This window comes from Halichoerus grypus, chromosome 6 (assembly GCF_964656455.1).
Source record: "Halichoerus grypus chromosome 6, mHalGry1.hap1.1, whole genome shotgun sequence".
Taxonomy (NCBI): Eukaryota; Metazoa; Chordata; class Mammalia; order Carnivora; family Phocidae; genus Halichoerus; species Halichoerus grypus.
This window is the reverse complement of record NC_135717.1, coordinates 45,227,324-45,253,876: the sequence shown is the minus strand read 5'-3', so window position 1 is coordinate 45,253,876 and position 26,553 is coordinate 45,227,324. Positions and strand designations below refer to the sequence as shown.

At 43.1% G+C, this 26,553-nt stretch overlaps 1 protein-coding gene across 8 annotated transcripts in view; it reads left to right on the top strand.

Annotated features, from left to right (window-relative positions):
* The window catches only part of LOC118520382 (aldo-keto reductase family 1 member C1-like), a 38,933-nt gene extending 13,579 nt beyond the window's left edge, over positions 1 to 25,354 (top strand). For 3 of the 8 annotated variants that reach the window (XM_078075093.1, XM_078075087.1, XM_078075090.1), the window contains 9 exons: positions 7,903 to 8,025; positions 9,764 to 9,931; positions 13,990 to 14,106; positions 14,787 to 14,864; positions 16,071 to 16,193; positions 19,063 to 19,172; positions 19,865 to 20,030; positions 20,553 to 20,632; positions 22,948 to 25,354. In XM_078075093.1, the coding sequence (XP_077931219.1) occupies positions 7,939 to 8,025; positions 9,764 to 9,931; positions 13,990 to 14,106; positions 14,787 to 14,864; positions 16,071 to 16,193; positions 19,063 to 19,172; positions 19,865 to 20,030; positions 20,553 to 20,632; positions 22,948 to 22,990 (972 nt within the window). In that variant the 5' untranslated portion in view covers positions 7,903 to 7,938 and the 3' untranslated portion in view covers positions 22,991 to 25,354. Of the gene's footprint in view, positions 1 to 5,872; positions 7,304 to 7,899; positions 8,026 to 9,763; positions 9,932 to 13,989; positions 14,107 to 14,786; positions 14,865 to 16,070; positions 16,194 to 19,062; positions 19,173 to 19,864; positions 20,031 to 20,552; positions 20,633 to 22,947 lie in introns of those variants that run through there. The other 5 variants (XM_078075086.1, XM_078075089.1, XM_078075088.1 and 2 more) reach the window with 3 other exon arrangements.
* Positions 25,355 to 26,553: the final 1,199 nt, after the last annotated feature.

Below are 26,553 nucleotides of genomic sequence, written 5' to 3'. Positions count from 1 at the left end.
TGATATTTTGCTCATTTCCATTTTGTGGTGCTTTGGTGCAAGTTTTGTGTATTTGTCTTGTACCCAGTCAATGACAGAAGTCTCTAGGTGTATTCTAGTATATTCTTTTCTTTTGTATTATATTTGCATCCTTTAGGACAATTATACTATAGTTAGTGACTTCTAAAGTATGTCTATTTTCACAGTATGACACCTTTTTTATTATCAGAGTTTAGTTAAATGACTGTAGCATTTTGTAGTACAGAAAATAACTGGTTTTTGGAAAATTCACACTACTTCTTTTAAAATAATTTAATTTATGTATACATTTCTAGTTTATTGATGTAATTGATAGGTAACCTTGTGTAAATTCAAGGCAGTGTGATGATTCGATATACATATGTGTTGCAAAATGATTGCTACGGTAAGGTTATTTACTACATCTACTACCTCACACAGTTACTTTTGGGGGAGGGGTTGTGAGACCTTTTAAAATTTACTATCTTGGCAATTTTCAAGTGTACAATACAGTATGATTAACTAGAGTCACCATGCTGTTTTGATCCCCAGAACTTATTCACTCAACAAAAGAAAGTTTGTGCCCTTTGACCACCTTTACCCATTGTCCCCCACATAGCTCTAGCCTGGCAACCACCAACCTACTCTCTGTTTCTGTAAGTTCGGCGTTTTTAAGAGTCTACATACTATATTGGAAATTAAACTGAGGAAATTTTAAATATTTATGTGTTGTGTCAATAAAAAAATAATAAGCCTATGACATATTAACATGAAAAGTACATTTTATGAAAAATAAAAATATTTTCCGAAACAAAAACCCATTAGGGACAAGAGTGATACTGTTTGATATTTTTGAAAATCGAATGAGTAGCCAAAGAGAAGACAACTGGAATATCAAATCTGCTTCTGCATTCCATCTGGTACAACATCCCATGCTGTGTAAACCTCTGGAAAACTCCACTGTATACATATGAGATAGTGAGGATGAAAAAGGAAAATAGTATCTTGGTATCATGAAGATAGTCTTTTTCTTATGCCTCAAAAAGGGATTTTAGGGGCCTCCGTGGGGCCTGTGACTACACTTTGAGAACCATTGTTTTGAAGTTCAGATGAAGCCACCTTCCTTTGGTCCTTGGCCACCAGAGCTCTTCAATATTTGAAATTAGCAGGTATGTTATAGTGAATATAAATAACATAAGAAAAGGAAAGAAAAGTGGTGGGAAAAGGCTACACAGTGCTTGATGTCCATTACCATGAGGATAAGAAAGTCTGCACCAGTGACATAGGGCAGGGTTCATGAGAGAGCCTGGTTCTGACACAGTCGGTGGTTGAGATTGAACCAGCTACCCTGGCATGATGCCTTGCCTTAAGAGTCTGGATTAAGAATGTGAATGTAAATTAAGATAATTGTGATCTTGGATTTTGCATAGATTATGGAAGGGACCAATTAGAAAAATCCCAAGGAAGAATGTCCTTGTGTTCTTAAAACCCTTAGCCTGGGACCCATTGCTTTAGCCATGGGGAAGTACATAATTGGTTTATCTGGAATTAGTTGCTCACCTCATAACCAATAATTGTGTCTAAAGATGCAGGCTCTGTAAACTCCAACTCTGTAAATTGGAACTCCTTATGACAGAGCAGGTCACGTTTCTCTTACGGAATCCATACGTACAAGGAATTATCTTGCTCTCCAAACACATTTCTTTGCAATCGGAAAACCACAAGGATGGGAGCAGCAGTTGCTCAAAGATAGGGAACCAGAGGGACACCTGGGTGGCTCAGTCGGTTAAGTGTCTGCCTTCAGCTCAGGTCATGATCTCAGGGTCCTGGGATCAAGTCCCACATCGGGCTCCCTGCTCAGCAGGGAGTCTGCTTCTCCCTCTGCTGCTCCCCCTGCTTGTGCACGCGCTCTCTCTCTCTCTCTGACAAATAAATAAATAAACACCTAAAAAAAAAAAAAAGATAGGGAACCAGAATGCATGAAGGAAAGTTATGGTGCTATTCCAGGCAGTTGTGACAAATGTCACAAAGATGCCAAGTATTAGGTTAAGTCTCCCCTTGCCAGAGAATCATTTCTGCCGGTTGGTTAGAGTATGTCTAAAGCTCTTTTATGACTGGAGAGGAATAGCATCTACAATGAATTGTCCTTAGTTTCACGCTAAGTAGATTAAGCTTACTCTACCAATCAAGACATGGGAACCGATTTTTATCGAGTATCTAAAAGTTGGTTACATTTTGGAAAAATCATCTCTGAAACAGTTTGCATTGAAATCACAAATTTAACATCACTGATGAGACAAACTGCAGAAAAACACATGCAAAAGCAATGATTGTACAAATGTTATTACTAGACCAACACCCAGATTGCCTTCAAAAAAGTTTGGAGCTCTGGAGTCTATCTGAAAGCTTGCCACATTCAGGGGAAAGCTTGGCCGGTGAATCGAGCTAATATTGGTCGATTAGAGCCCTCAGAGTGGTAGTTCCTAGAATCCCCAACCCCGCCGGCCTGCGGCAGGTAGCTGTGAGGATGGAAATGAGAGGTCCAGAAGGGTTTGTTGGATCCAGGGTGGTCAGTATCAATGTTCTGTGTTTTGATGGTAGGTTGCTGCTTCTGCCTGCTGCCTGCAAATACAGAGGCTCTTGCCATTGTTTTATACCCCAAAGGGTATAAATCTTAATGTGGATTCCAGGAGATTTCAAGGAGCCATCTCTGCTTTTGGAGGCATTCAAAAACACTGTTATCTAGGGCATGAGTTTGTGGGAGGGGCTAGCATCATTCAGTTCATTTTGTACTTAGCCACACGAAAGGGATGCTGAGGCAGGGACAGCATTAGTGGTTTAGCTAAACTCCCAGCAAAGCCATACATTAAAAACCCACAGCTGACATCCCACTCAATGTTGGAAGGCTGAAAGCATTCCTCCTGAGATCAGGAGCAAGATAGGACACCCATTCCCACCACCGCTATTCAACATTATACTGGACCCTCTAGCCAGAGCCATGAGACAAGCAACAGAAACAAAGGGCATCCAAATTGGAAAGGATGAGGGAAAACTATTCTCAATCACAGATGACGTGACCTTACGTACAGCAAATCCCAAAGGGCTCATAAGGAAACTCGTAGAGCCAATAAACGAGCTCAGCAAACTTGCAAGGAGCAAGGCGAACACGCAGAGATCAGTTGTGTTTCTACACATCGGTAGTGAACTCTCCCAAAGGAAATTTTTTGAAAGGTGCAGAGTTTTTGTTGGGGATGACAAAAATGTCCTGTGTCGTTAGTGGTGATGGTTGTACAACACTGTGTATCTATTTAGTGCCAGTGGACTGTGTAGTTATGCATGGTCAAAAGGACATTGTTCTGCAGATTTTGTCACAGTTAAGACATAATCTATAGAAAGATAATCATAGATATCGTAATGTCTACTAATTATATGGAGCAGAGATCCACAAAGTGAGCACGGCTCACTGCCTGTGCACATATAGCCCCCAAGCTAAACATGACTTAGACATTTTTTTTAATGGCTGAAAAATCCAAAGGACGAATAATATTTCAGGACACTTGAAAATTATGGGAATTCCAACTTTCAGTATTCAGAAGTAAAATGTTTTGGAACCAAACAATTAGCGGGATTTGGATGATTGATTTATCCTTAGTTAGGGCCCTGATATGGTTGCCTCTCCTTAGGTGATTCAAATCCAAGCCACTGATCACCGAAATGACCTCTTTTTTTTATGGTAAACCTTTACTTTCTACACACTTTAGAAAGTGCCCGCGCCTTTGCCTTCCTTATAGGTTTTAGTATTTTTGCACCCTGGTGTCTCATGAATGGACTTGCCTTTTAGAGGTTCCGTTTACTAGTATTATGGGATCCACAGGATTTATTCTCCTCTCTTCCACACTGTGAAGCTCTTTCTGTACTTGAGCGTCGGACCACTGACTCGTCACTTGTGTGGCCCCTGGTGGATCCATTGTTCCTGTACTTGGCACACTTCCTGTCCATGCACCTGCCACCATCCTTCCCACCTGGCGCCCTTTCAGAGCTGCTGGGCTTGCCTCAATGTCCTGCTTGCACAAATAGACACATTCAGAGCTCTACTCTATCACCTGCCATGGATATAAAAGAAGAAAAAGTAGTCACGTCCATTCACCTTCCCTCACTTATTAAAACCGGTGACAAACTCAACATATTTTATTTGTGTTCATCCTGCTTTTATATTTCAACTGCCTTTTCCTAACCTTTATATTAATTTTCTGTTTTTCACTGTAATTATGAACTCATAGCTTTTCATAGAATCAACTTCTTCCAAATAACGATAATGTTATTTTCATTTTCAAATTGTCACAGGTGTCTGGCAGGATTCCTTCCTTGGATGCCTTGTTTTATCAGCCTTGCTGCTGGCTTGATTTCTGGCAACAACATGGTATTCAGGTCTGTCCTGAATTTTCCTGATGCAAGACACAAATAGCTACTCTCTAAGAAGACAGATTTCTTTTCGGAGGAAACAGAGCTAGGGAGTAAACTCTGGTCACTGGTATCACACAAGAGAATTGGGGGTAGGTAGAGATGCTACTAGGTCCCGTTTGCCTCCCTTAGGAGAGCCGGAGCCGGAAATAGTATCTTAAACATAATTTTAGAAGTATGAGCTCACATCACGTTTCCGATTGAATATATTTCTTAAAGGGTGAGATATTGTCAACCACTAATATCTTATACTATGTTGACAGTTACTTTATTAAAGGAGTTGGTTAGAGGAAATTAAAATAAAATGGAGAAACCAGGCAAATAGAAACAGGTTTGAGATGGTTGAGAATCAGTACTGAGGGGGAATTGCAGATGCCGATTCAAGGTGGTAGTCCGTATCAAAGTCCAGAAAATACCAACGAGTGTTTCATAATTAAACAATCCCTGGTATGAACTATGCAACCCAAGGAGAAGGTGCCAGTCACTGAGCTGGCTTTGGGCAAGCTCAAAGGTCTTGGAAGAATTTCTAAACTCAGTAAAGGCAGAGACGGAGCAGTTCTAGTTAGAGGGGCCAAGACAAGACATCGAAGGGAAAGGACAGGAGACGTCTGAGCAGAGGAGGCCAGGAGGGAGCAGGTTGAGAAGGCATTTGGGGACTCTAAATCTGGGCAGGCTGAACACCTGCTGGTAAGTTCATTGTGACCAGTTATGCAATAAAATCTACAAACCCAGGGACTTTTTAAAATAAATTTTAATCTGTTTCTTCAAAATTAATATATTTTCATTTAGGGATCTGAAAAATTGGCTACTCCAGAACAGAGACCAAAATCACAATAAAAATAAATATCACAGTAATTGTCAACATTCTGGAGTTTCATACCCCATGTACGCATTGTTTATGTAGTGTAATCTTACTTTCTTCACCATCTTTGTAGCTGATCTTTTCATGGAATACAACAATTTAAACAGACTTATGAAAATGGTATTTCATTTTTAATGCATATTTTATTTTCCCCCCACATGTTTTTAATATTTATAATGCATACTTTTTTTATTGAGATATAATTGAGGTATACCGTTATGTGTTTCAGATATGCAGCGTGATGATTTGATATTTGGATAGATAGTGGAATGATGGCCACAGTACGTCTAGTTAACATACATTTCATGCATGTCTCCTATGTGTAAGCAAGGTGGAATAGACTTACTGGGAGTCTAACGCCTTTTTGAGAGGAGAGGAGAGGAGAAGGAGATGCCTTAATGCACCTGATTTAAGCACGAGAGGGAAGGAAAAGATTAACAGAGTCAGAATCCAGAAATTAACCTAATAGCGTTAGTCAGCCTCTTGTAATGAGACCTGCTCTATTTATTATGGATAATACATGCTAGAAAAGGAGTGTGACAGCCCAATAGTCTGTTCAGAAATTTTTCAATGAGGTATCACAATACTGTCACAGGGTCAATGAGCTAGGAATTTTCATGCTCTGTTGATCAGAATGTAAACACTGATAGGGCAGAGCCTTTTGAGAAATTGGTTTGGAAACATCAGATAAGAGCTTCAAAATATATATATTTAATAATTTTCCATAGCATCATAAAATCTGAATAAACATCATTATAATTTCTTTTTTCAAAACTGTTTAGGTAGTCTGTGTACTTTCTATTGCTACATATCATGAAGCAGATAATGCCTGGATTTCAATTGCTCTTTTATTTATTTTTTATTTTTATTTTCTTAAAGATTTTATTTATTTGAGTGAGAGAGAGAGCACAACCAGGGGGAGGGGCAGAAGCAGACTCCCCACTGAGTAGGCAGCCAGACATGGGGCTCGATCCCAGGACCCCGAGATCATGACCTGAGCCAAAGGCAGACACTTTACCGACTGAGCCACCCAGGCACCCCTCAATTGCTCTCTTAATTTATCAGTTCAAACTTAGAAATGGAGGTAGGCCCAGAGTTAGAGCTTCATTAAATAATTTAAAAACAAAATTAATCAAAGATTAATCATTCTAAGACCATGTTAGAATAATACAAATGTATTGGGGTTGTCAAATTCAACTCAAAATGGATTAAAGACTTAAATGTAAGACCTACAACTTTAAAACTCTGGAGGAGGGTGCCTGGGTGGCTCAGTTGGTTAAGCAACTGCCTTCGGCTCAGGTTGTGATCCTGGAGTCCCGGGATAGAGTCCCACATCAGGCTCCCTGCTCAGCAGGGGATCTGCTTCTCCCTCTGACCCTCTTCCCTCTCATGCTCTCTGTCTCTCATTCTCTCTCTCTCAAATTAATAAATAAAAAAAATCTTTAAAAAAAAAAAAATAAAACTCTGGAGGAAAACATCGGAGAAAATCTTAATGACATTAATCATGATTTCGTACCAGAAGTACAAGCAACAAGACGAAAATAAACAAGTGGGACTTCATCAAACCAAAAGCTTGAAAACAGCAAAGGAAACCATCAACAGAGAGAAAAGGCATTCTTTGAAATGGAAGAATTTGGCATTTGCAAACCATGTATTTGACAAGAAGTTCCTTTCCAAAATATATAAGGAACTCCCCCAACTTGTTAGTAAAGGAAACTAATAACCAATTCAAAAATGGGCAAGGACTGAAGTAGACATTTCTTCAAAGAAGATATGCAAATAGCCAAGAGGTACATGAAAATATGCTCCACATCACTCATCATCAGGGAGATGCAGATCAAAACCACAATATCACTTCATACCTGTCAGAATGGCTATTAACAAAAAACAGTGGGTAGCAAGTATCGGAGAAGATGTGGAGAAACTGGAATTCTCAAGAATTGGAATGTCAACGTTGCAGCCATTTTGGAAAACACTTGGCAGGTACACAGAACGTTAAACCTGGGTTTGCTCTATGACTCAGTGATTCCAGGCTTATGTATAGACCCAAGAGAATTGAAAATGTATGTCCACACAAAAACATGTGCATGGATGTTTACTTAAGCATTATTCCCAGTAGGCAAAAAGCTGAAAAAACCAAATGTTTGTCAGCTGATGAATGGATAAAAAGCATGTGGTACATCTGTACAAAGGGATGTTAGCCAGTAAAAGGAGTGAAGTACTATTACACGCTACGACGTGGATTGGCCTTGAAAACATTATGCTAAGTGAAAGCAAGCAGTCACAAAATGCCACAGAGTGTATGAATGCATTTATATAAAATTCCAGAATAGGCAAATCCAAAGAGACAGAAAGTGGTTGCCAGGGGTCGAAGGGAGAGAGGAATGGGGAGTTGTTTCTATGAGTATGGGGTTTTGAAGGGTTATGAAAATGCTCTAAAATTGTACATGGATAACAACTCCATGAATATACTAAAAACTGCTGACTTGGGTAATTTAAAGGGGGTGATTTTATGGTATGTGACTTATATCTCATTAAAGCTGTTAAAAAATAGCAATTATATTATTTTCTCCCCTCAGCAGATTTCTTTTAATAAAAAGCCAGAAGAGTGCAAAGAGATGAACCGAATGAAAGCTTGCTCTATAAAGCTGAATGATGGACACCTCATGCCTATGCTGGGATTTGGCACCTCTGCTCCTAGTGAGGTAGTCGTAATGACATTGGAGATGGAGAGTAGCAGACATGGGTCCTTATCAGAATCAGAATTTAGGAAATGCAGGAAGGCCTCATTTTCTCCATTTGTAAGCTGCTTCTCTCCAGGTTAGGTTGTTTTCTGCATTAGGTCAATGCTTTTCAAATTTTAATAGGCATACAAACACTGGAGGATCTTGTTAAAAATGCAGATTTGGGGGCTGCACCCACAAAGGTTCTGAATGAGTAGATCTGGGAATAGGGCTTAAAAATCCACATTTCTAATGAGCTAGCCAGTGACTCTGATGCTGTTTATCCAAGGATCACACTTGGAGTGGCGCTCTATCAAGGGACATGGAAGTGTGTCATCTATCAGCAGTCCAGGCATGGGCAACGCTGTTTCTGTTCCTTGCACCTGCTGTCCAGTTGTAGCCATTCAAAGTCTGTTGGAATCAGTAAAACCCGGGAGTCAGGGACTTCGCAGCAACCTTGCTTGTCATGAAGTTTCTCTGTAACGCCCAGGGTCCAAGAGCTCTCTGTCCACCCACGCTCGTAGAATATCTAGAGAAATCTCAGCCGCTGAAGGATCTGGAGAGAGGCAAGATTCACGTAGAGAGAGTGTTGGTGGTCTGGAGTGGAAATACTCTCTTAGAGGCCCGGTTGTTAAGACTGTGCCATGGGGAGAGCCACGTGGCCCTTGGACATTCTCTCTCTGCTTGGAAAACTGAGCTCCATGCATGTTTCTTGTTTGAACATCGCGAATTTACAAGAGCACATCTTCAGTGGTTCTTGGCAGAGGAGCTCATAACTATTTAGAGCAAGTTGTAGGGCTCGTTCCCCAGCATGAGAGTCACATGGGATGTCATGCTGAGGACTCAGCAAGGACGCTAGCACAGAGTGTTGCTTTTCCTCGGACGTGGCTTTTAAGTCTGTATCATTGGGAGTTACAAATGAAAAAGTAACCCTGGGAGACATTTTAAGTGAGGGAGAGGAGGGGCACAGAGAGAGGAAATTATGGATAACTTTAAAAGTCCAGCCTGGTAAGCCAGCAGAACAGTAGGCAGCTAAGAAAAATAACCAAGTTGTCTATTGATTATAGGAGAAAGTATCACCTACAGACCCCAACTTAGTAATAACCTCCACCATAACAACAAACTTAATGACGAGCTATTTTTGCGTAAAAGAATAGTTTATTTTCTTTTACCTCTTTGTCCTTCCTCAAATGTTGTTTGAAGTGTTTCTCCAAGTTGACATAGGTAAATCATTAATTTATTCTGTGTAAAGTTATACCTTCATTGCACTGATAGATAATTTTGAGCCTTAGACTTCTGAATTGCAATCAGTGTAATAATCTCTTACCAGTGAATTAACTTGGGACTGTAAATCTATAGACTGTATAAAACCACAGATCATGTAAACCCAGAGGCAGAGGGTTAAACCAGTGACGAGTGGGGCCAGCTCATGGGCTCACGAGATCCGACGGTGAGCACCTTCTCCTAATATTCATAGCTTGAAGTTAGCGGTGGTGGGAGTATTTATACCATAGAAACTGGCAAATATTCTAAATCAGGACTTCTTTTCTTCAGAGAGTCTGTTGTTAAACATTTACCACTAAGATTATAAGTCAGCATTTAGCTCTGTCACCTCTAGCTCTCAGCCCTTAGAAAAACAATAGGTCCTGCTGAATAGCTCTGCTTGTGGAACTGGCCATTCCTGAATCCAGTAGGTCCTTGTCTTTTTATGGTCTTCTAGGTTGCGAAGAGTAATGTAGAAGAGGCTGTCAAGACAGCAATCAGTGTAGGCTACCGCCATATTGACTCAGCTTATTTGTATCTAAATGAAGAAGAGATTGGGAGGGCCATCCGGAAGAAGATTGCCGACGGCACGGTGAAGAGAGAGGACATATTCTACACTTCGAAGGTTCTGTGTATAGTTTCCTATGTATCTGTGAATAATAGACATGTTGGGTCTCTTTCCTCTGAAGTAGGAAAATAGAACTGCTCCAAGGATGAAATTAATATTTGTAAAAATACTTATGTATTTTGTTAACTTTTCAAAAAAGATGTACTTATTTATTTTAGAGAGAGAGAGTGTGCATGTGCACCAGCAGGGGGAGGGGTAGAGGGAGAGAGAATCTCAAGCAGGCTCCCCACTGAGCATGGAGGCTATGCGGGGCTTGATCTCATGACCTGAGATCTTGACCTGAGCCTAAATCAAGACTTGGATGCTTAACTGAGTGAGCCACCCAGGCACCCATATATATATATATATATATATATATATTTTTATACTTTTGAGCATTTTCTCCTACTATTCCTCATATCCATGGATATCATATCTGGAACAAATAAAAGAACTTATATATTTAAGTCAGACTAGAAAGAGAATCCAAGAGGCATTTTTCCAGTAGTGTTCATTGAGCTGACTACTACTAGAGCCAAATATATATATATTTTTAAAGATTTTATTTTATTTGAGAGAGAGAGAGAGAGAACAAGTGGGGTGAGGGCCAGAGGGAGAAGCAGACTCTGCGCTGGGCAGGGAGACCAATGTGAGACTTGATCCCGGGACTCTGGGATCATGACCTGAGCCAAAGGCAGACGCTTAACAACTGAGCCACCCAGGCGCCCCTAGAACCAAATATTTAAATGTGAGGTGAAGTAGCCCATGAAGAGAGAGTTGAAGTCCACGCAAATGAATCCTAGGCAGGTCTGTGAACAGATATCTCTTCCTTTTCGCTCCAGAAGATGAAGCTTTCTCTGTGTGTTAGATGCGGTATCACCATCTTACTCTCATCTGTTTATCTCCTTTCCATTAGATCCTTTTGTTTTGTTGGTTTTAGCAATTTTGATTGATTTTCCTTAAATTATTACTTCTTTAAAATAAGCTGACTAAAGTACCCTCCCCACCAAAATCCCGATAGGGCCCAATTTTCTTGGGAACACTGAACCATTTAATACAGTCAAGACACAATTTCCTGAATCACAACTGCTTGAGGTTCTTGTTTAAAATGTGATTTCCCAGCTCAGTCTCCAGATACTGTGATTTATTAGGTTTGAGGTAGAACTCAGGGATGCGTTCTGTACAGCGAGACCAATTAATTCCTTTATGTTCTAAAGTTTGTGGGGTGCCTGGGTGGCTCAGTCGTTAAGCGTCTGCCTTCAGCTCAGGGTCCTGGGATCGAGCCCCACGTTGGGGCTCCCTGCTCAGCTGGAAGCCTGTTTCTGCCTCTCCTACTCCCACTGCTTGTGTTCCTGCTCTCGCTATCTCTCTCTCTGTCAAATAAATAAATTTAAAAAAAACTTTAAAGTTTGAGACCCTCGGTGTAGGGCCATACTTGTCCATTTCTACCTCATTGTCTTAATTCAGTATGAAACAGAAGCCATGAGGATACGGAACTTAGGAGCTTGGCAGGATGACTTCCCAATGACGGCACTTGGAATTGTGGTTGTTGTTGTTGTTTACTTGCGATTTTATTATTTTCTCCTAAAGATTCTTTCTTTTTTTTTTTTTTAGCTGAATCAAATAGTTTTATTTGGTTCCGCTTAGGCTAGAACCAGGCAGCAAGCCCCTGATGACTCAATCAACTAAGCCATATTAAAATACAACAATTTTTTTTTTTTATTGAAGTGAAGTTAAAAGAGCATTTTTTGTTACAGAAGTAGAGTTGAAATACAATATTCTTTTAGTTCCAGGCATACAACAGAGTGGTTTGACAAGTCTATACATTACACAGCACTCACCACGATAAGTGTAGCCCCCATCCGTCTCCATGCAACGCTGTTGCAACATTATTGACTATATATATTCTCCATTCTTCATGACCTACTTACTGTTTAACTAACTGGAACTTCATACTTCTTGATCTCCTTCACCTGTTTCACCCCTCCCCTGCCTCCCGTCCCTTCTGGAAACTACCAACTACCATTTTCTCCTCTGTATTTATGAGTCTGTTTCTGTTTTCTGTTTGTTTGTTCATTCGTTTGTTTTGCTTTTCAGATTTCACATATAAGTGAAATCATATGGCATTTTTCTTTCTCTGAGTTATTTCACTTAGCATAATATCCTCTAGGTCCATCCATGTTGTCACAAATGGCAAGATTTTGTTTTTTTATGAATAACATTCCATTTGTATATATACATATGTATCACATCTTTTTTATCCATTCATCTATCAATGGACATTTGGATTGTTTCCATATCTTGGTTGTTGTAAATAATGCTGCAATAAACATAGGGGTGCATATATCTTTTTGAATTAGTGTTTTCATTTTCTTTGGGTAAGTACCCCAAAGTGGAATTATAGTAGTAGATAATATGGTATTTCTAGTTTTAATTTTTTGAGGAACATCATTCCATGCTGTTTTTCACAGCAGCTGCACCAGCTTGCATTCCCACCAACAATGTAGAAGGGTTTCTGTTTCTCCACATCCTCGCCAACACCTGTTGTTTCTTGTGTTGTTGATTTTAGCCATTCTGACAGGTGTGAGGTGGTATCTCATTGTGGTTTTGATTTGGGTTTCCCTGATGGTTGATGATGTTTAGCATCTTTTCATGTGTCTGTTGGCCATCAGCTTGTCTTCTTTGGAAAAATGTCCATTCAGGTTTTCTGCCATTTTTAATCAGATTATTTGTTCTTTTGGTGTTGAGTTGTATAAGCTCTTTACGTATTTTTGATATTAACCACTTATCAGATATATCATTTGCAAATATCTTCTCCCATTGTGTAGGTTGCTTTTTTTGTTTTGTTGATTGTTTCCTTCACTGTGCAGAAGCTTTTTACTTTGGTGTAGTCCCAACGGCTTATTTTCGCTTTTATTTCTCTTGCCTCAGGAGACATATCCATAAGTATGTTGCTGAGGCCAACATCCAAGAGATTACTGCTTGTGTTTTCTTTTAGGCTTTTTATGGTTTCAGGTCTCACATTTAAGTCTTTAACCATTTTGAGTTTATGTGTATGCATGTGGCTGTCCAGTGTTCCCAATACCATTTGTTGAAGAGACTGTCTTTTTTCCATTGCGTATTCTTTCCTGCTTTGGTGAAGATTAATTGACCATACAGTTGTGGGTTCATTTCTGGGTTTTCTGGTCTGTTCCATTGATCTATGTGTCTGTGTTTGTGCCAGTACCATACTGTCTTGATTACTACAGCTTTGTAGTGTAACTTGAAGTCCAGAATTGTGATATTTTCAGTTTTGTTTTTCTTTCTTAAGATTGCTTTGGCTGCGCAGGGTCTTTTGTGGTTCCACACACATTGTAGGATTGTTTGTTCTAGTTCTGTTGGTGTTTTAAGAAGGATTGCATTGAATCTGTAGATTGTTATTGGTAGTATGGACATTTTAACAATATTAGTTCTCCCAGTCTGAGAGCATGGTGTATCTTTACATTTGTTTGTGTCATTCATCTTTAATTTCTTTCATTAATGTCTTATAATTTTCAGAATCCAGGTCTTTTATCTCCTTGATTAAATTTATTCTTAGGTATTTTATCCTTTTTGGTGCAATTGTAAATGGGATTGTTTTCTTAAGTTCTTTTTCTACTGTGTCCTTATTGTATAGAAATGCAACAGATTTCTGTATATTAATTTTGTCTCCTGCCACTTTACTGAATTCTGAATTTACTAGTTCTAATAGTTTTTTGGTGGAGTCTTTATATGGTATCATGTCTGCATTACAAATAGTGACAGTTTTATACTTTATTAATTTCTTCTAAAGATTCTTAAAAAAAGGGGGTGCCTGGGTGGCTCAGTCATTAAGCGTCTGCCTTCGGCTCAGGTCATGATCCCAGGGTCCTGGGATCGAGCCCGGCATTGGGCTCCCTGCTCAGCAGGAAGCCTGCTTCTCCCTCTCCCACTCCCCCTGCTTGTGTTCCCTCTCTCTCTGTGTCTCTCTCTGTCAAATAAATTAAAAAATCTTTAAAAAAGAAAAAAAGATTCTTAAAAAAAATCATCTCATACCATTTCTCTTTTAACCACTGCAGGTGTGGGGAACCTTCTTCCGTCCAGAATTGGTTCGAACCGGCCTGGACATGTCCCTGAGGAAGCTTGGGTTGAGCTATGTGAATCTTTATCTCATTCATTTCCCAGTAGCTTTGAAGGTTAGCAAAGTTATTTTACTTTGATGATCAACATAACAATTAGTAGCTGAATATAGCAGAGGATATAGTTTATAAAAATGAGGAGAAAACATACATAATACTTTGAGATTCCCTTTTTTCTGCTACATATTCCCATCCCAGTCCCAGAGTGACAAGAGCTCACTGGCTTCCATGTCTTTGCTTCGATCTTATGAATCCATTGTCTGTATTTTGAAGATCCCATGCTCCTAAATCTCAGCCTCTGTCCTCTTGTGTCTGGGGAATGTCCCAATGTGGAGACCAGTTGAGGTACCTGAGATTTAATGAGTCTGGAGCTCAGGCCTTGAGATGCTGATGAGTCATGCTCTCGTATGGCCACCTCCAGGTGGAAAGCAGGGGTGGGAGTGGCCTATTCCAGAAGGGTCGGGGGCCAAAGGGCCTGTGGAGTCCTGGCACCACCCTCACTTCTCTCTAGGATGTTGCCCTTGACACAAACAATATTCATTAAAACTTTAGCAGTTAAAAACATACTTTCTAGGAAGTATACTTCCTCCACGTACTTTCCCTTTAGCCTAACCTTCCCATTCGTTTCAAGAATGAGAATAGATTGTTGCATTAGCCTCAAGGTCTGTAGGCTCTAGACGGCTTGGCTGGGGCCAAACATAGCTTTATACAACCTCTCATTCTTTTCTGTGTCCCAGCCTGGGGAGGAACTTTTCCCAAAGGACAAAGATGGAGAAATCATTTTTGACACAGTGGATTTCTGTGCCATATGGGAGGTGAGTATAACTCCAAAGATGCTATCTATGTCTCTGCATGTTGGGAGACAGAGGATGGACAAGGAATCCAAGAAACATGTGTCTCGTCCAATTCTGCTCCCGTGTAGACTTGGGCGAGTCCCTGGATGTCCCTCTGCCTTGGTTCACATCATCCCCATTTAATAATTCAGTAAGTACTTATTGAGTGTCTATGGTGTACTCAGTGTGGGGAATTTTTAAGTTCTCAGGCTACATCAGTGAACAGATCAAGGTCTCTGGGCACATGGCGTGGAAGGTGCTATGGCATGAGGTTGGAATGGGAAGGGAAGGCTGACTCATGCAACTGAGAATGCCAAGGTAGCTATGGGATGCAGATGGGCAGGGTAGGCCCTCCTGAGCAGCTAACATGGGGCAAAGATTTGCAAGAAGTAAGGGAACTGATCATGTGGGTATCTGGAGGGAGAGTGATACAGGCGTAAAGAAAGCCAAGGCCCAGTGTTGCTTTTTTTCTTTTAAAGATTTCATTTATTTACTTGAGAAAGAGTGAGAGCGAGTGAGCGAGAGAGAGAGAGAGCATAAAGGGAGAGGGAAAAGCAGACTCCCTGCTGAGCAGGGAGCCCGATGTGGGGCTCGATCCCAGGACCCCAGGGTCATGACCTGAGCCAAAGGCAGATGTTTAATGACTGAGCCACCCAGGCGCCCCCAAGGCCCAGTTTTTAAGGTAAGAGAGAACCTATCGTGTTCAAGAACAGCAAGGGGGCATGTGTGACTGGAACAGAGTGAATTTGGTAACCCTAATAGGAAATGAGGTCAAAGGGAAAAGAGGGAGCCAGTGGTCTGGGGGACATGGATGGCCTCCTCCCTGCTTCCTGTGCTTCCCAGGCTCCACTTCCTGTTCTCCTGGAGCTTGTTTTGCCATCGCTCAAGGTTTTTTAGCTTTCAGCTAAAAATCGCATTAGCCCCTTTAGCTCTGTCATGAACCCCTTGCCTTCTTTCCTTACTCTATCTTCTTACTCATTTTTTTTTCTATTATTTTCTTTTTCATTCTCATACTCGGTTAACCAATTCCTATCTCATTTATTGACAAGGGCACATTTCAAGGCTTTCTCTTTCCTGCTGTGTCTCACCTTCTCTCCCAGCCCCAGCCCCCAGGTTGAGCATGCTACTGTTTATCATGCTTCCCCAGCCGGTTACACAGATAACTCCTCACACCCCCTCTGTTCACAGGCCATGGAGAAGTGTAAGGATTTAGGGCTGACCAAGTCCATCGGTGTGTCCAACTTTAGCTGCAGGCAGCTGGAGATGATCCTGAGCAAGCCAGGGCTCAAGTACAAGCCTGTCTGCAACCAGGTGAGCCTCACCAGTCCGCCCCCCCACGCCCCAACCTCTTCTCCCTCCTCAGCTTCCTCTTCCCTCATTTCAACAAGGTCACCAGTGGCCTCTCCCTCCCCTCTAGAGAACGGAGTGCATTGCAAGTTGTTGAAACAGGTCCCAAGGCCACATCGCTTTATAAACAAACATCGGAGGGTCAGGTTGGAGTGTAATCAACTAGAGGTGCTATGGTGGTTGGTCCTAGAAAATTAAAGCTAACCAACTACTGGGCTTTCTCACCTCTGGTCAATAAGGTTGGAACACCCTTGTGTAAAGGAAAACGGGGAATTCTGTTGAGTTCTGTGTCACGAGATAACCACTGAGACTTGAAGGTACAAAATCAGCCTGCCACAATGTGAATACATGAACGCCATTGAACCCTACACTTACAAATGGTTAAAATGGTAAACTTATTTTTTTTAATTTAAATTTTTATTTTTTTAAAGATTTTATTTATTTATTTGACAGGGAGAGAGTGCACAAGTGTGGGGGAGGGGCAGAGGCAGAGGGAGAAGCAAACTCCCCACAGAGCGGGGAGCCCCATGTGGGGCTCGATCCCAGGACCCCAGGATCATGACCTGAGCCGAAGGCAGACGCTTAACCAACTGAGCCACCCAGGCACCCTGGTAAACTTATTTTTTATAAAAAATGGTAAATTTATGTTATGTGTATTTTACCACAATAACAAATTTACAAGTAAAAAAAAAATTAAGAAGTCCACTTGTTAAGATAAACCTGCTTTAATAAGCCACACATACAACTTGCTTATTATAGGGAATAAAGTAAGAAATCCTGTGAGTAGGGAAGTGAGCGGCCGCCCCTCTGCACTAGGCAGGGCCCACACGCACCCTGGGTTTATGTCATCTCCTTTTAAATTTCTGACCTGCTGGCTGACAGAGAGGGATAGGCAGTCCGTGTATTAAATATCCGGGAGGCTTATTTTTAGATGAAAATACAAATAGGAGTTCTAAAAAGTTGAGGATAACTAGGGAGGTTTACCTCCACTTTGGGCATCACAAGTTTAGAGGAATTAAAGAAACTGGTTCTGACCGGGGTAGTGGTGACCAATTAAGAAGCCGAACGTGGCCGTGAGCTCTACAGGGCCAGCAGAACTCGGCCAAGTGGAGGTCATTGGTCGGCGGGGCATCTACACGGGCCTGAAGAGCTGGTGCGGAGTATAGTCCCTGGTGACCTGTGAGGCAAACGGGTTATCGTGGACGGTGGTTGAGGTCAGGTGTACCCGGGTCCAGGTTTGGTTTGGGGCCCCGCATACAACACATCCCCCTTCCTCCCCACCTGAGCTGCAAACAGGAGTGGCCGTGACACAGAGAGTTAATTTGCACTTCCTGCCTGAGCCAGCCCCAGCAAGCCAGCTCATTCTGGATCTCTGCTCCCTCTGATCTGACCCCCGGAGTCAGAGGAAAAGCAGCGAGAAAGGTGTGCAGCAGAAAGTGCTTCTGCCGCACTTCCGGTCTGGGCTCTGGCACATAAGGAGCTGGGGAGTTGTGCCTTGCATCCGTACAATAATGGAAAAGCTGACCCAACAGAGAACCAGCCACTCTGTTTCGATCCCTCAGAGGATTGGGGTCCAGGCAAGCTGTTGCCCCAAAAATTGGAGAGGCAGGCAGGCAGATGCAGGGAATCACAGCTTCCCAGGAACACAAGGGCTGCGAGGGTCCCTTTGGGGCAGGAGAGGGTCAAACAGCAGCTGCTGACTTGCTGGAGGCTCAGTGTGGATGAGTCTGAGAGCTAAAGACTCCAGGGGGTGGTCCCCACACTTTTGTGATTTTTACCTCCAGAAGCCCTACCAGGTTTTCCCAATGAACACTGGAGAAAAAATTCCCTCATGCTTCTAGCCGGGGGAAAGGAAAGTAGTCAGCTTGAAAAATGGTTAGAACATTCTGTTTCTGTTCGGGCCCACCCCACAGTGAAACCACTACACTGCAGTCTAACCACCTGGGGTTTAACTCGAGCCTAACTGATCTGATGGAAGGGAATAGACCCAACCCCAGCCCGAGAATCCACAATTGAGCTGAGCTGGCCCCTAGCCCACCTGTCCCATGGCTGGGTTGACGGTCTTGGCCCACATATACCTGGACAAGAAGGCAGAGAAGACGTGGTTGGCATTCTGGGTAAAGGTTCTGGATTTCCTGCTCTCCAGGTGCATGGAAGGAAGACAGATGGAAAATGAGGAGACAGCACCACTGAATACCTTTTAGTGCACAGAAACCTCTCTCACTAGCTGTGTGTGTGTCATAACACTAATAACAGTTTCTGACGGATAACAACTAGCCATTTCTTTCCACTTGATGGCAAAGGGGCCAAAAGTCCCAAATCCCTCTACACCCGGGACAAGACTGAGCTTGGGCAAGGGAACAGGTGCAGGGATGCAGAGCATTGCTGGTGTTTGGAGGCTCCAAGGATCATGCAGAGACATCACAATATGATGTGGTGGGAAAGAGGAAAGCACTCTGGTTTCGGGAGCCAAAATTACTCAGATGTGGAGGATGAGGCGGGGCGGCTGTGAAGAGAAGAGATCAGTGTAAGGCTGAGGATAACTAGGAAAGGCAGAGCTGCTCCTCCCTAGATATGAGCAATGCGTGAGGAGACCCAAGTCCTCCCACCCCGATCTTGTCTCTCCTGAGCCCCGAGCCCATTTCTCGGTACTCGCTGTCTCTGGGCAGTAATCCAGAGGTCAGCCTCTGGCCACTCCACTGGCACAGCTGTGGGTGACGATCCTGTGGGACAATTAAATGCGTTTGTGACCATGCGACACAGCCCCGTATGTTCCTCATCAATTTGGTGGCCCTGGTCCTGTGATCCAACCCTTCTGCTTGGCACTCTGCAGGTAGAATGTCACCCTTACCTCAACCAGAGCAAACTCCTGGAGTTCTGCAAGTCCAAGGACATCGTCCTGACCGCATACGCTGCCTTGGGGTCCGACTCCAGGAAGGAATGGTAATGATCTCTGTGTACTTTTTCTAACCACAGACGCCGTATCTTCTGGAGTCGTTGTTGCTCAACCCTCAGGGGGAGGTTGACGGTAGACAGCAGGAATAATCCATCCTTGTAAACCCTTTAACTATCCTACGTTGTAACGACTCAAGAACACAGTATTAGGTAATAAAATCACTGATTAGAACGTTCACACAATTCAAAAGCTTTGGCCTTCGAGAGTGACCAAGGGAGCCCACACCGCGATTCTGACGCTTGATAGTTGAATGATAGGAGACAAGTAACAACTTCTGTAAGTCTTAGTTTCTTTATCTCTTGAAGAGGAATATAAAAATGCACCTTTCAGCACTTGACAGAACAGATCATTACTTGAAAGCACTTTTGAAGTTGTTATAAAATAATTGGATTATTTATTATCTTGGAGATTATTGGGTCCTGCTTTGGACAAACATTTTATCTTCTTGACTCATCCAGTCTTTTACTACATTTCTCAGAAAAGTTTAAGAAAAAAGAAATAATACCTGAGAGTCCTTTTCTGCCTTCCTTTCTCTGGTCCTTCTCTGGATTTACCAAAAGAAGCGAAAACAGGGCTGGAGACAGCCAGAGGGTAATGAGGCGGATTTCAGAGGATGAAGCCCCCGTAGCGTGAGTGGGTATACGAGCTCAGGCACACGGCACCTCTGCCTCTCTTCCAGGGTGAACAAGAACACCCCTGTTCTCCTGAAGGATCCAGTGCTCAAGGCCATTGCCGAGAAGCACAGGTGCACTCCCGCCCAGGTGGCCCTGCGTTTCCAGCTGCAGCGGGGAGTGGTGGCCTTGGCCAAGAGCTTCAATGAGAAGAGAATTCAGGAGAACTTCCAGGTTCGTGGTAGGGCTGTGGGCAGCAGGGGACCAACAGAGGTGCCTCATTTCCCTCGGGTCTGGGTTATCTGTGAGGCCCCCGAGGTCTGTTTGGGTGTATACTGTGTGCCTCTAAGTGCTGTATGTAACTGCTCTATCCTCCGGCTGAGGCAGGGAGGGAATGTGGGAAAGGACTCCAGAGGGTCAGGTTTGGGTCTCGATGTTGTTTTTTTTACCCCACAGTATGGCCTTGATTTCTCCAGGGGCAGAATGGAGGAGTTAGATGAGATGTGATTTGGGCTTAAACCTAGGATTCCTTTGTCTAGGATTCCTTTGTTCCAGCCACACCCACACCCGCCCAGCAACCCCGAGGGTGGTCTGAGTTCAGTGGACACACTGCCACACAGCGGAATGAGCCCCAGGTTCATGGCCACCGTCTCACAACACCTGCATACGTCCCTACATAAATATGTGTTTCTCCGGGGGGGCGGGGGCAGTCAGGGACACAAGGAAAAGGAGCCAATCTTCTCCCGTTTCTGACAGGTTTTCGATTTCCAGTTGACACCAGAGGACATGGAAACCCTGGACGGCCTAAACAAAAACATTCGCTATTTTACAGATACGTAAGTAGCTCGGTGTGCTGTAGACGCTGGGGAGCAGGACGGTGATGGGCTCCACTGGTCCCAATCCACAGAGGGATGCCTCATCTTTTAGGAAAGTGGCTGGGAAACGTTCTTCCTTCCGACCCCCTGTTCCCTGTGGCTCTCCTGTCCTCTGTCCCCACCCCACTTGCATCCCAGGGGCAAGCGGGGTGCTGGCATCCCCTGCAGATACCCTTGACTTCTGCCCTTCTCGCTGCCCTAATCCAGTGGGCCATATGAAACCTGGGGAAATCCCATACTCTGCATCCCCAGCAATTTTTCCCTCCCCATGGGATGGTTCCTAGAGGCATTCAAACATGCTCCCATCTTTAAAACCAAAACCAAAACCAAAATCTTCTCTTGAGCTGACTTCACTCTGCAGCCACGCCCCCTTCCTCCTTCCGCAGGGAAACTTCTGGAAGAAGCCTATTCTTGCCACCTCGAGGCTCTCTCTTCTGAACACACACAGACTAGGCACCTGCTCCCCACTTTGCCAAAACTCTTCTCATCAAGGTCAGCCATGACCTCCTCTCCTCATTCATCTTGTCTTAGCTGGTGAATCGCTCTCTCTTCCTAGGAACACGTTCCTGGCTTTCCTTTCGCACAGGCCGTCTGCGTTCCCTTGGTCTCCCTAGCTGGTCCTTCTCATGTTCTTTGCAGGCTCCTCACCATCCACCTGACCTCTTAACTTTGGAGTGACTCAGTCCTTGGACCTCTTCTCTTTCCTATCTGCACCCACCTCCTCGGGGATTTCATCCAGTCTCATGCTTTAAACACCATCTAAATACACACTCCCCAAATTATATCCAGCCCAGACCTATGAGGATTTGTGTATCCGTTTGCTCAGCTGCACTTGGGTGTGGAATACGTATCTCAAACCCGTCACGTCTACAGTTGAACTCACAATGGCATGTGCAGATGCCCCCCACCGCACACACACGACACACAGTCTCAGCCCAGAGTCTTCCTGCTCAGGTAGCTGGCTGTCGTCTGCTCCACACCTGGAGGCCAGAGTGAACGGGCACTCCTCTTCTTGACATCTGTTAGCCTGTCCTCTCACTCAGAGTGAAGGCCAAGTTCCTTCCCACACCTGCAGGGCCAGCAGGATGCTCCCTCCCTCGCTGTCTGCGTCCGTGTCCATCTACTCTGCCCCTGCTGACTCCAGTGCAGCCCTGTGGCCTCCTGGCTGTTCCTCACAGACGCCAGGCCCATCCCAGGGCCTTTGCACTGACTGTTCTCTCTGCCTAGAATGTTCTTCCTCCCGATAGCTGGATGCCCACTCCTTCGCCTCCTTCACGTCCTCCCTCAGGGGTCGCCTCCGTGATACCTTCTCTGTCACCTTACCTAAGAATGCAACCCTGCCCAGCAAGACCTTTCTCTCTACTTGACTTTGTTTTTCTGTTGGCACATATTCCTAATTAGCATACCATACGGTTTACTGATTTATGCTGTTTATTTCCCATTTACCTCATTCGAAATGTTAGATTCCTAGGGCAGGATTTTTAAAAATCTACTCTCTCCCTGAGTGATTACTAAATGCTGGTTGAAGGAATAATACCATCAAATGATAGAGAAGGAAAGGAAGGGAGAGTGGAGAAGCAGGCAATTAACATTGGTCATTTTAATCAGTAATTAATTATTTAGTGATTTAGCACTTCCTATCTCAAAATTATTACTATATATATATATATATATATATATAGAGAGAGAGAGAGAGAGAGAGAGAGAGAGAGAGAGTCTACCTCCCTTGCTAAAATGAAATCCCCCTGATGAAGTGACTTACATCATAATCACTGTATCCATCCCTAGGTCTAAAAAGTAATTTCTTACTGAGTAAAGGGGTAGATGAATTACTTCTGAGTGCTTGAAAGAAATTGAACAACAGTGACATTCTTACCACCTTCCTCTTCATTGCCTTGAAATATTTGTTAACTTTATGTATTAAACCAGGTTGGCATGGTTTTAAAAAAGGCAGAATTCATTTCTGCCCTCTTGGGAGTTTAAAATAGCAACACAAAGAGTTTATCTCCTTAAGTTGTGGAATAATACAGTACCTGCAAAAATGCAACATATTGGTTTATTTTTGTACCTGTGTTCATGAGTTTGTAAGTGTATTTTCTACATTCTATTCATTACAGTGTCAAGGAGGGGTACATGGTTATTATAAAACTGGGTGCCTTTGTACCTGTCCAAAAGAAAGTTCCATTAATTTTCATACTTAAGCCAGTTTAGAAGAAACCTCTCTTTATCCAGCCCAGAAACAGTTACTTGACTAAGTCTCTCCCTTTGCCTTTTAGATTTGTTAAGCATCCAGATTATCCATTTTTTGATGAGAATTGACAACAGCGTCTGGTTGCTCCAGAGTTCTTTGACTCTGGTTGATGACTGGCAAACAACTCACCGATGAGAAGGTATCTCGTTTATCCACGTTGCTTAGCCTGACAGGGTGATATGTGGCTTGATTCCCCAGATCTGGAAGTAAAAGTCTCTAAACCCAGTCTCCCCCTCCCCCCAAAAGTCAAGGAAAATACATTTCAAACAACCTAACCTTTCAATGCCTTGGTTTTTAGTCTGTTTTGCTTTTTCTTGTGTCACAGAGGTTGAAACGCTGATCTTTTGAAGTGATCACAGGGAATATTAATCTCCAAAAAAAACTAACCATTTAATATACTTTCAAGCTTTTTACTTGTCTGTAAGAATTTCTTTTCTCTTTTGTTCTGTGAATTTACCACACGATACAATTTTATCAGACCTTTTAAAGGGATCTAAAACTTAATTAAAACACAATACAAAAAAGGCCATATTTCAATTAAAAATTACTCATAATGCCAAGGACAAGATTATCAAACTCAATGAAAAAGAACAAGCAACGGATGCCCTACACCAAGACGACCAAGATATGAAAATTATCTGAGAAAGATTTTAAAACAGCCATCATGAAAATGTTTCAACAAACAATGGCAAACACACTTGGAACAAATGGAAAGACAGAAAGTTTCAATAAAGAAATAGAAGATATAAACAATCACAAAATGGAAATTTTAGAACTGAAAAATACAATAATTGAAATGCGAAACTCAAAGGATAGACTCGATAGACATTAAGGGACAGTAGAAATGATTAGTGTACTGGGTGGGAGGTAAAACAACATAAATCACCCAATGGGAACAAGAGAGAGAAAGTAACTGGGAGTGGGGGGAAAATGAACAGAGCCTTGTGGACCCTGAACAATAACAAAAAATCTAACATTCGTGTCATCACAGTGGGGGGAATGCAGAGATGTTGGTCAAAGGCACAACTTCTATTATAAGTTCTGAGGACCTAACATTCAGCAGGGTAATTATAGTTAATAATACTGTACTGTAAAATTGGTATTTGCTTAAAGAATAGATCATAAGTGCTCTCACCAAAACAAAAAAATATTAGCCATCTGGGGTGATGGATGTATTAATTAACCTGATCGTGGGAATCATTTCATAATGAATATGTTTATCAAATCATTGTGTTGGTACACTTTAAATACATACAGTTTGTCAGTTATATCTCAGTCAAGTTGGGGAAAAAGGAGGAAGTGGGAACAGAAGACAGAGGAGAGTATGTTCTGTGTCTTGATTGTGGTGAAGGATTCCTGAACACACACATGTGAAAAAAATCACAGAACACAAATCAGCATAAATCTGGGAAAGTCTGAACAAGATCAGTGGATTGCATCAATGTCAAAACCCTGGTTTTTGTGATTCTGTGATTCTGTGTTATAGTTTTTCAGGATGGTACCACTGGGGGAAACTGAGTAAAGAGTACATGGGATATTCCATATTATTTCTTACGACTTACTGTGAATCTACACTTATCTGAAGATAAAAGTGCTTTATAAAATAAGAAACCAGAAAATTGGTTTCAGCTCCATATATTCCCTTTCCTTTTGGAATCTTTTTGACCCAGTGTCAAAAGAATTTGGGTGAGGCTCTAGCCATAGGCCCCTCTACCAGTCCTTGAGTAATCCCAAGAACAATCTTCTCAGAGCACAGCCCAGAGGAAGTGGAATTGAAAACAGGAGTGATTTAGCCCAGCCAGTGAAGCCAGTGGCTCGACACACCTCCTCCTCTGAACTTGAATGATGGGGATTTCAAGCCAGTCGTAGGACTTGGCATTGTTAGTTACCAAGTGGTGGGATAATTCAGAATTTGGGGTGAGGGATTCAAAAGTCTAAATGAACCCCAGGGGAAGAACAATCCTTTCTGGAAATTGTTGTTAAATTCAAATTTTAATTTCCCCCTACATTCAAATGATTAACCATAAATACTTTTCTTTAGCAACATACACTCTTCAACTTGAGAATATGGGGGGGGGGGGCTCTTTTTTCCTAAACTTCAATATCTAGAGGTTCAAATGCTATCAATTCATAAACACATTTGTAAGGACTTTGGAATATAATCCCAACTTTCCTCCAGGAGAAATAGTTCTCCTAAAAGTTACTGAAAGTACAATTTTTCAAAAAACTTAACATATATTGGAGAGTCCAAATTTCAGAAATGGCATAATTGGTAAAAGGGACTGAGAAATGAGTGCCATGATTAATTAAGAGCTTCCAAAGTTGTGCTTTCTTCATTTGCATCAATGCATCTTTGTGAGCAATTTCCAGCCCCAGCTGCTTGCCATAAAGACCATGTTTCAAATGAAACTGAGTTTAGAATCAGAATTTCAAATTTCGATATCACAAAGTATTGAATCAAGATTGACAAAAAAAAAAAATATATATATATATATATATATATGTAAAGCATAGTCAAACTATTGCTTTGAAAAGAATTTGTTAGTAATCAATAAATTAGAACAAAGAGTTTGGACTGTGATTAAAGTTCTTATTTTTCAATTTTTTATTTCATCTCTGGCTTGGTTTAATTTTTTTTTTCTATTTTGAGGCATATTTTATAATGTACATAACGGACAGTAAAGAATGCATTTATATAATACATAAAAAATATACATGTATTTGGGTGCAAGTTCAAAAACTGTTACTAATAGTAGAGGTTCCATCAAAAAAGATGGACCCCATTTTTCAGAGCTCACATTGCCCTTGTGTGCACGAGACGGGAAAGCAATGGCGTCCTTTTTCACCAGGGCTGTCCACAGCACGGAGAGAGAGACGCCCCTGGCAGCCCTTCAAACCACTGTTGGTCTCCCTGTGGACCAGGCGGGACGGGGCCATTCCCAGACGGGGGCAGGCGCCACACCTGCGGGGAGCCGGGACCTGGGTCACACCTGCGGGGAGCCGGGGCAGGCGTCACACCTGTGGGGAGCCGGGGCCGGAGTCACACCTGTGGGGAGCCGGGACCTGAGTCACACCCGAGGGGAGCCGGAGCAGGCGTCACACCTGTGGGGAGCCGGAGCAGGCGTCACACCTGTGGGGAGCCGGGGCCGGGGTCACACCTGCACGGTGCCTCGCCGGAACCCCTGGGCTGCCTGGGGAGAGGTCCAGTCTCAGAAGCTGGGTAAACAAACAGGGCCCAGCTGCCTGGTCCCCCCCCCCCCCCCGTCGGCTCCCCTGCTTCGCCTTCCCAGCCAGCGCCCCCGATGTCGGTCCGGGCTCGAGAACGAACCCCTGCCGCCTCCCCTGAGCTGGCCCGTGCGCTTTTGCCGTCCGTTTCCGTCCTCGAGCCCGGCTTCCACGACCCCCACCCCCGGACGACCCCCCAGGTAGAGCCTCCAATCCACAGGCGGGGGAGCGGCGCCCCCTGCCGCCAGAGCCGCGAATGCGCCGGCGCCCCCCGCGGACCCGCTTCGAAATCCTCCCACGCAGGCGAGGCCTGGGGTCGCCGCTGGGGTCCCTGCCTACTCATGGACAGTCTGCGCCCTCGTGCTTTGCGGAGCGTCCTCGAATGTGCACAGTGCGACAGAGCCTG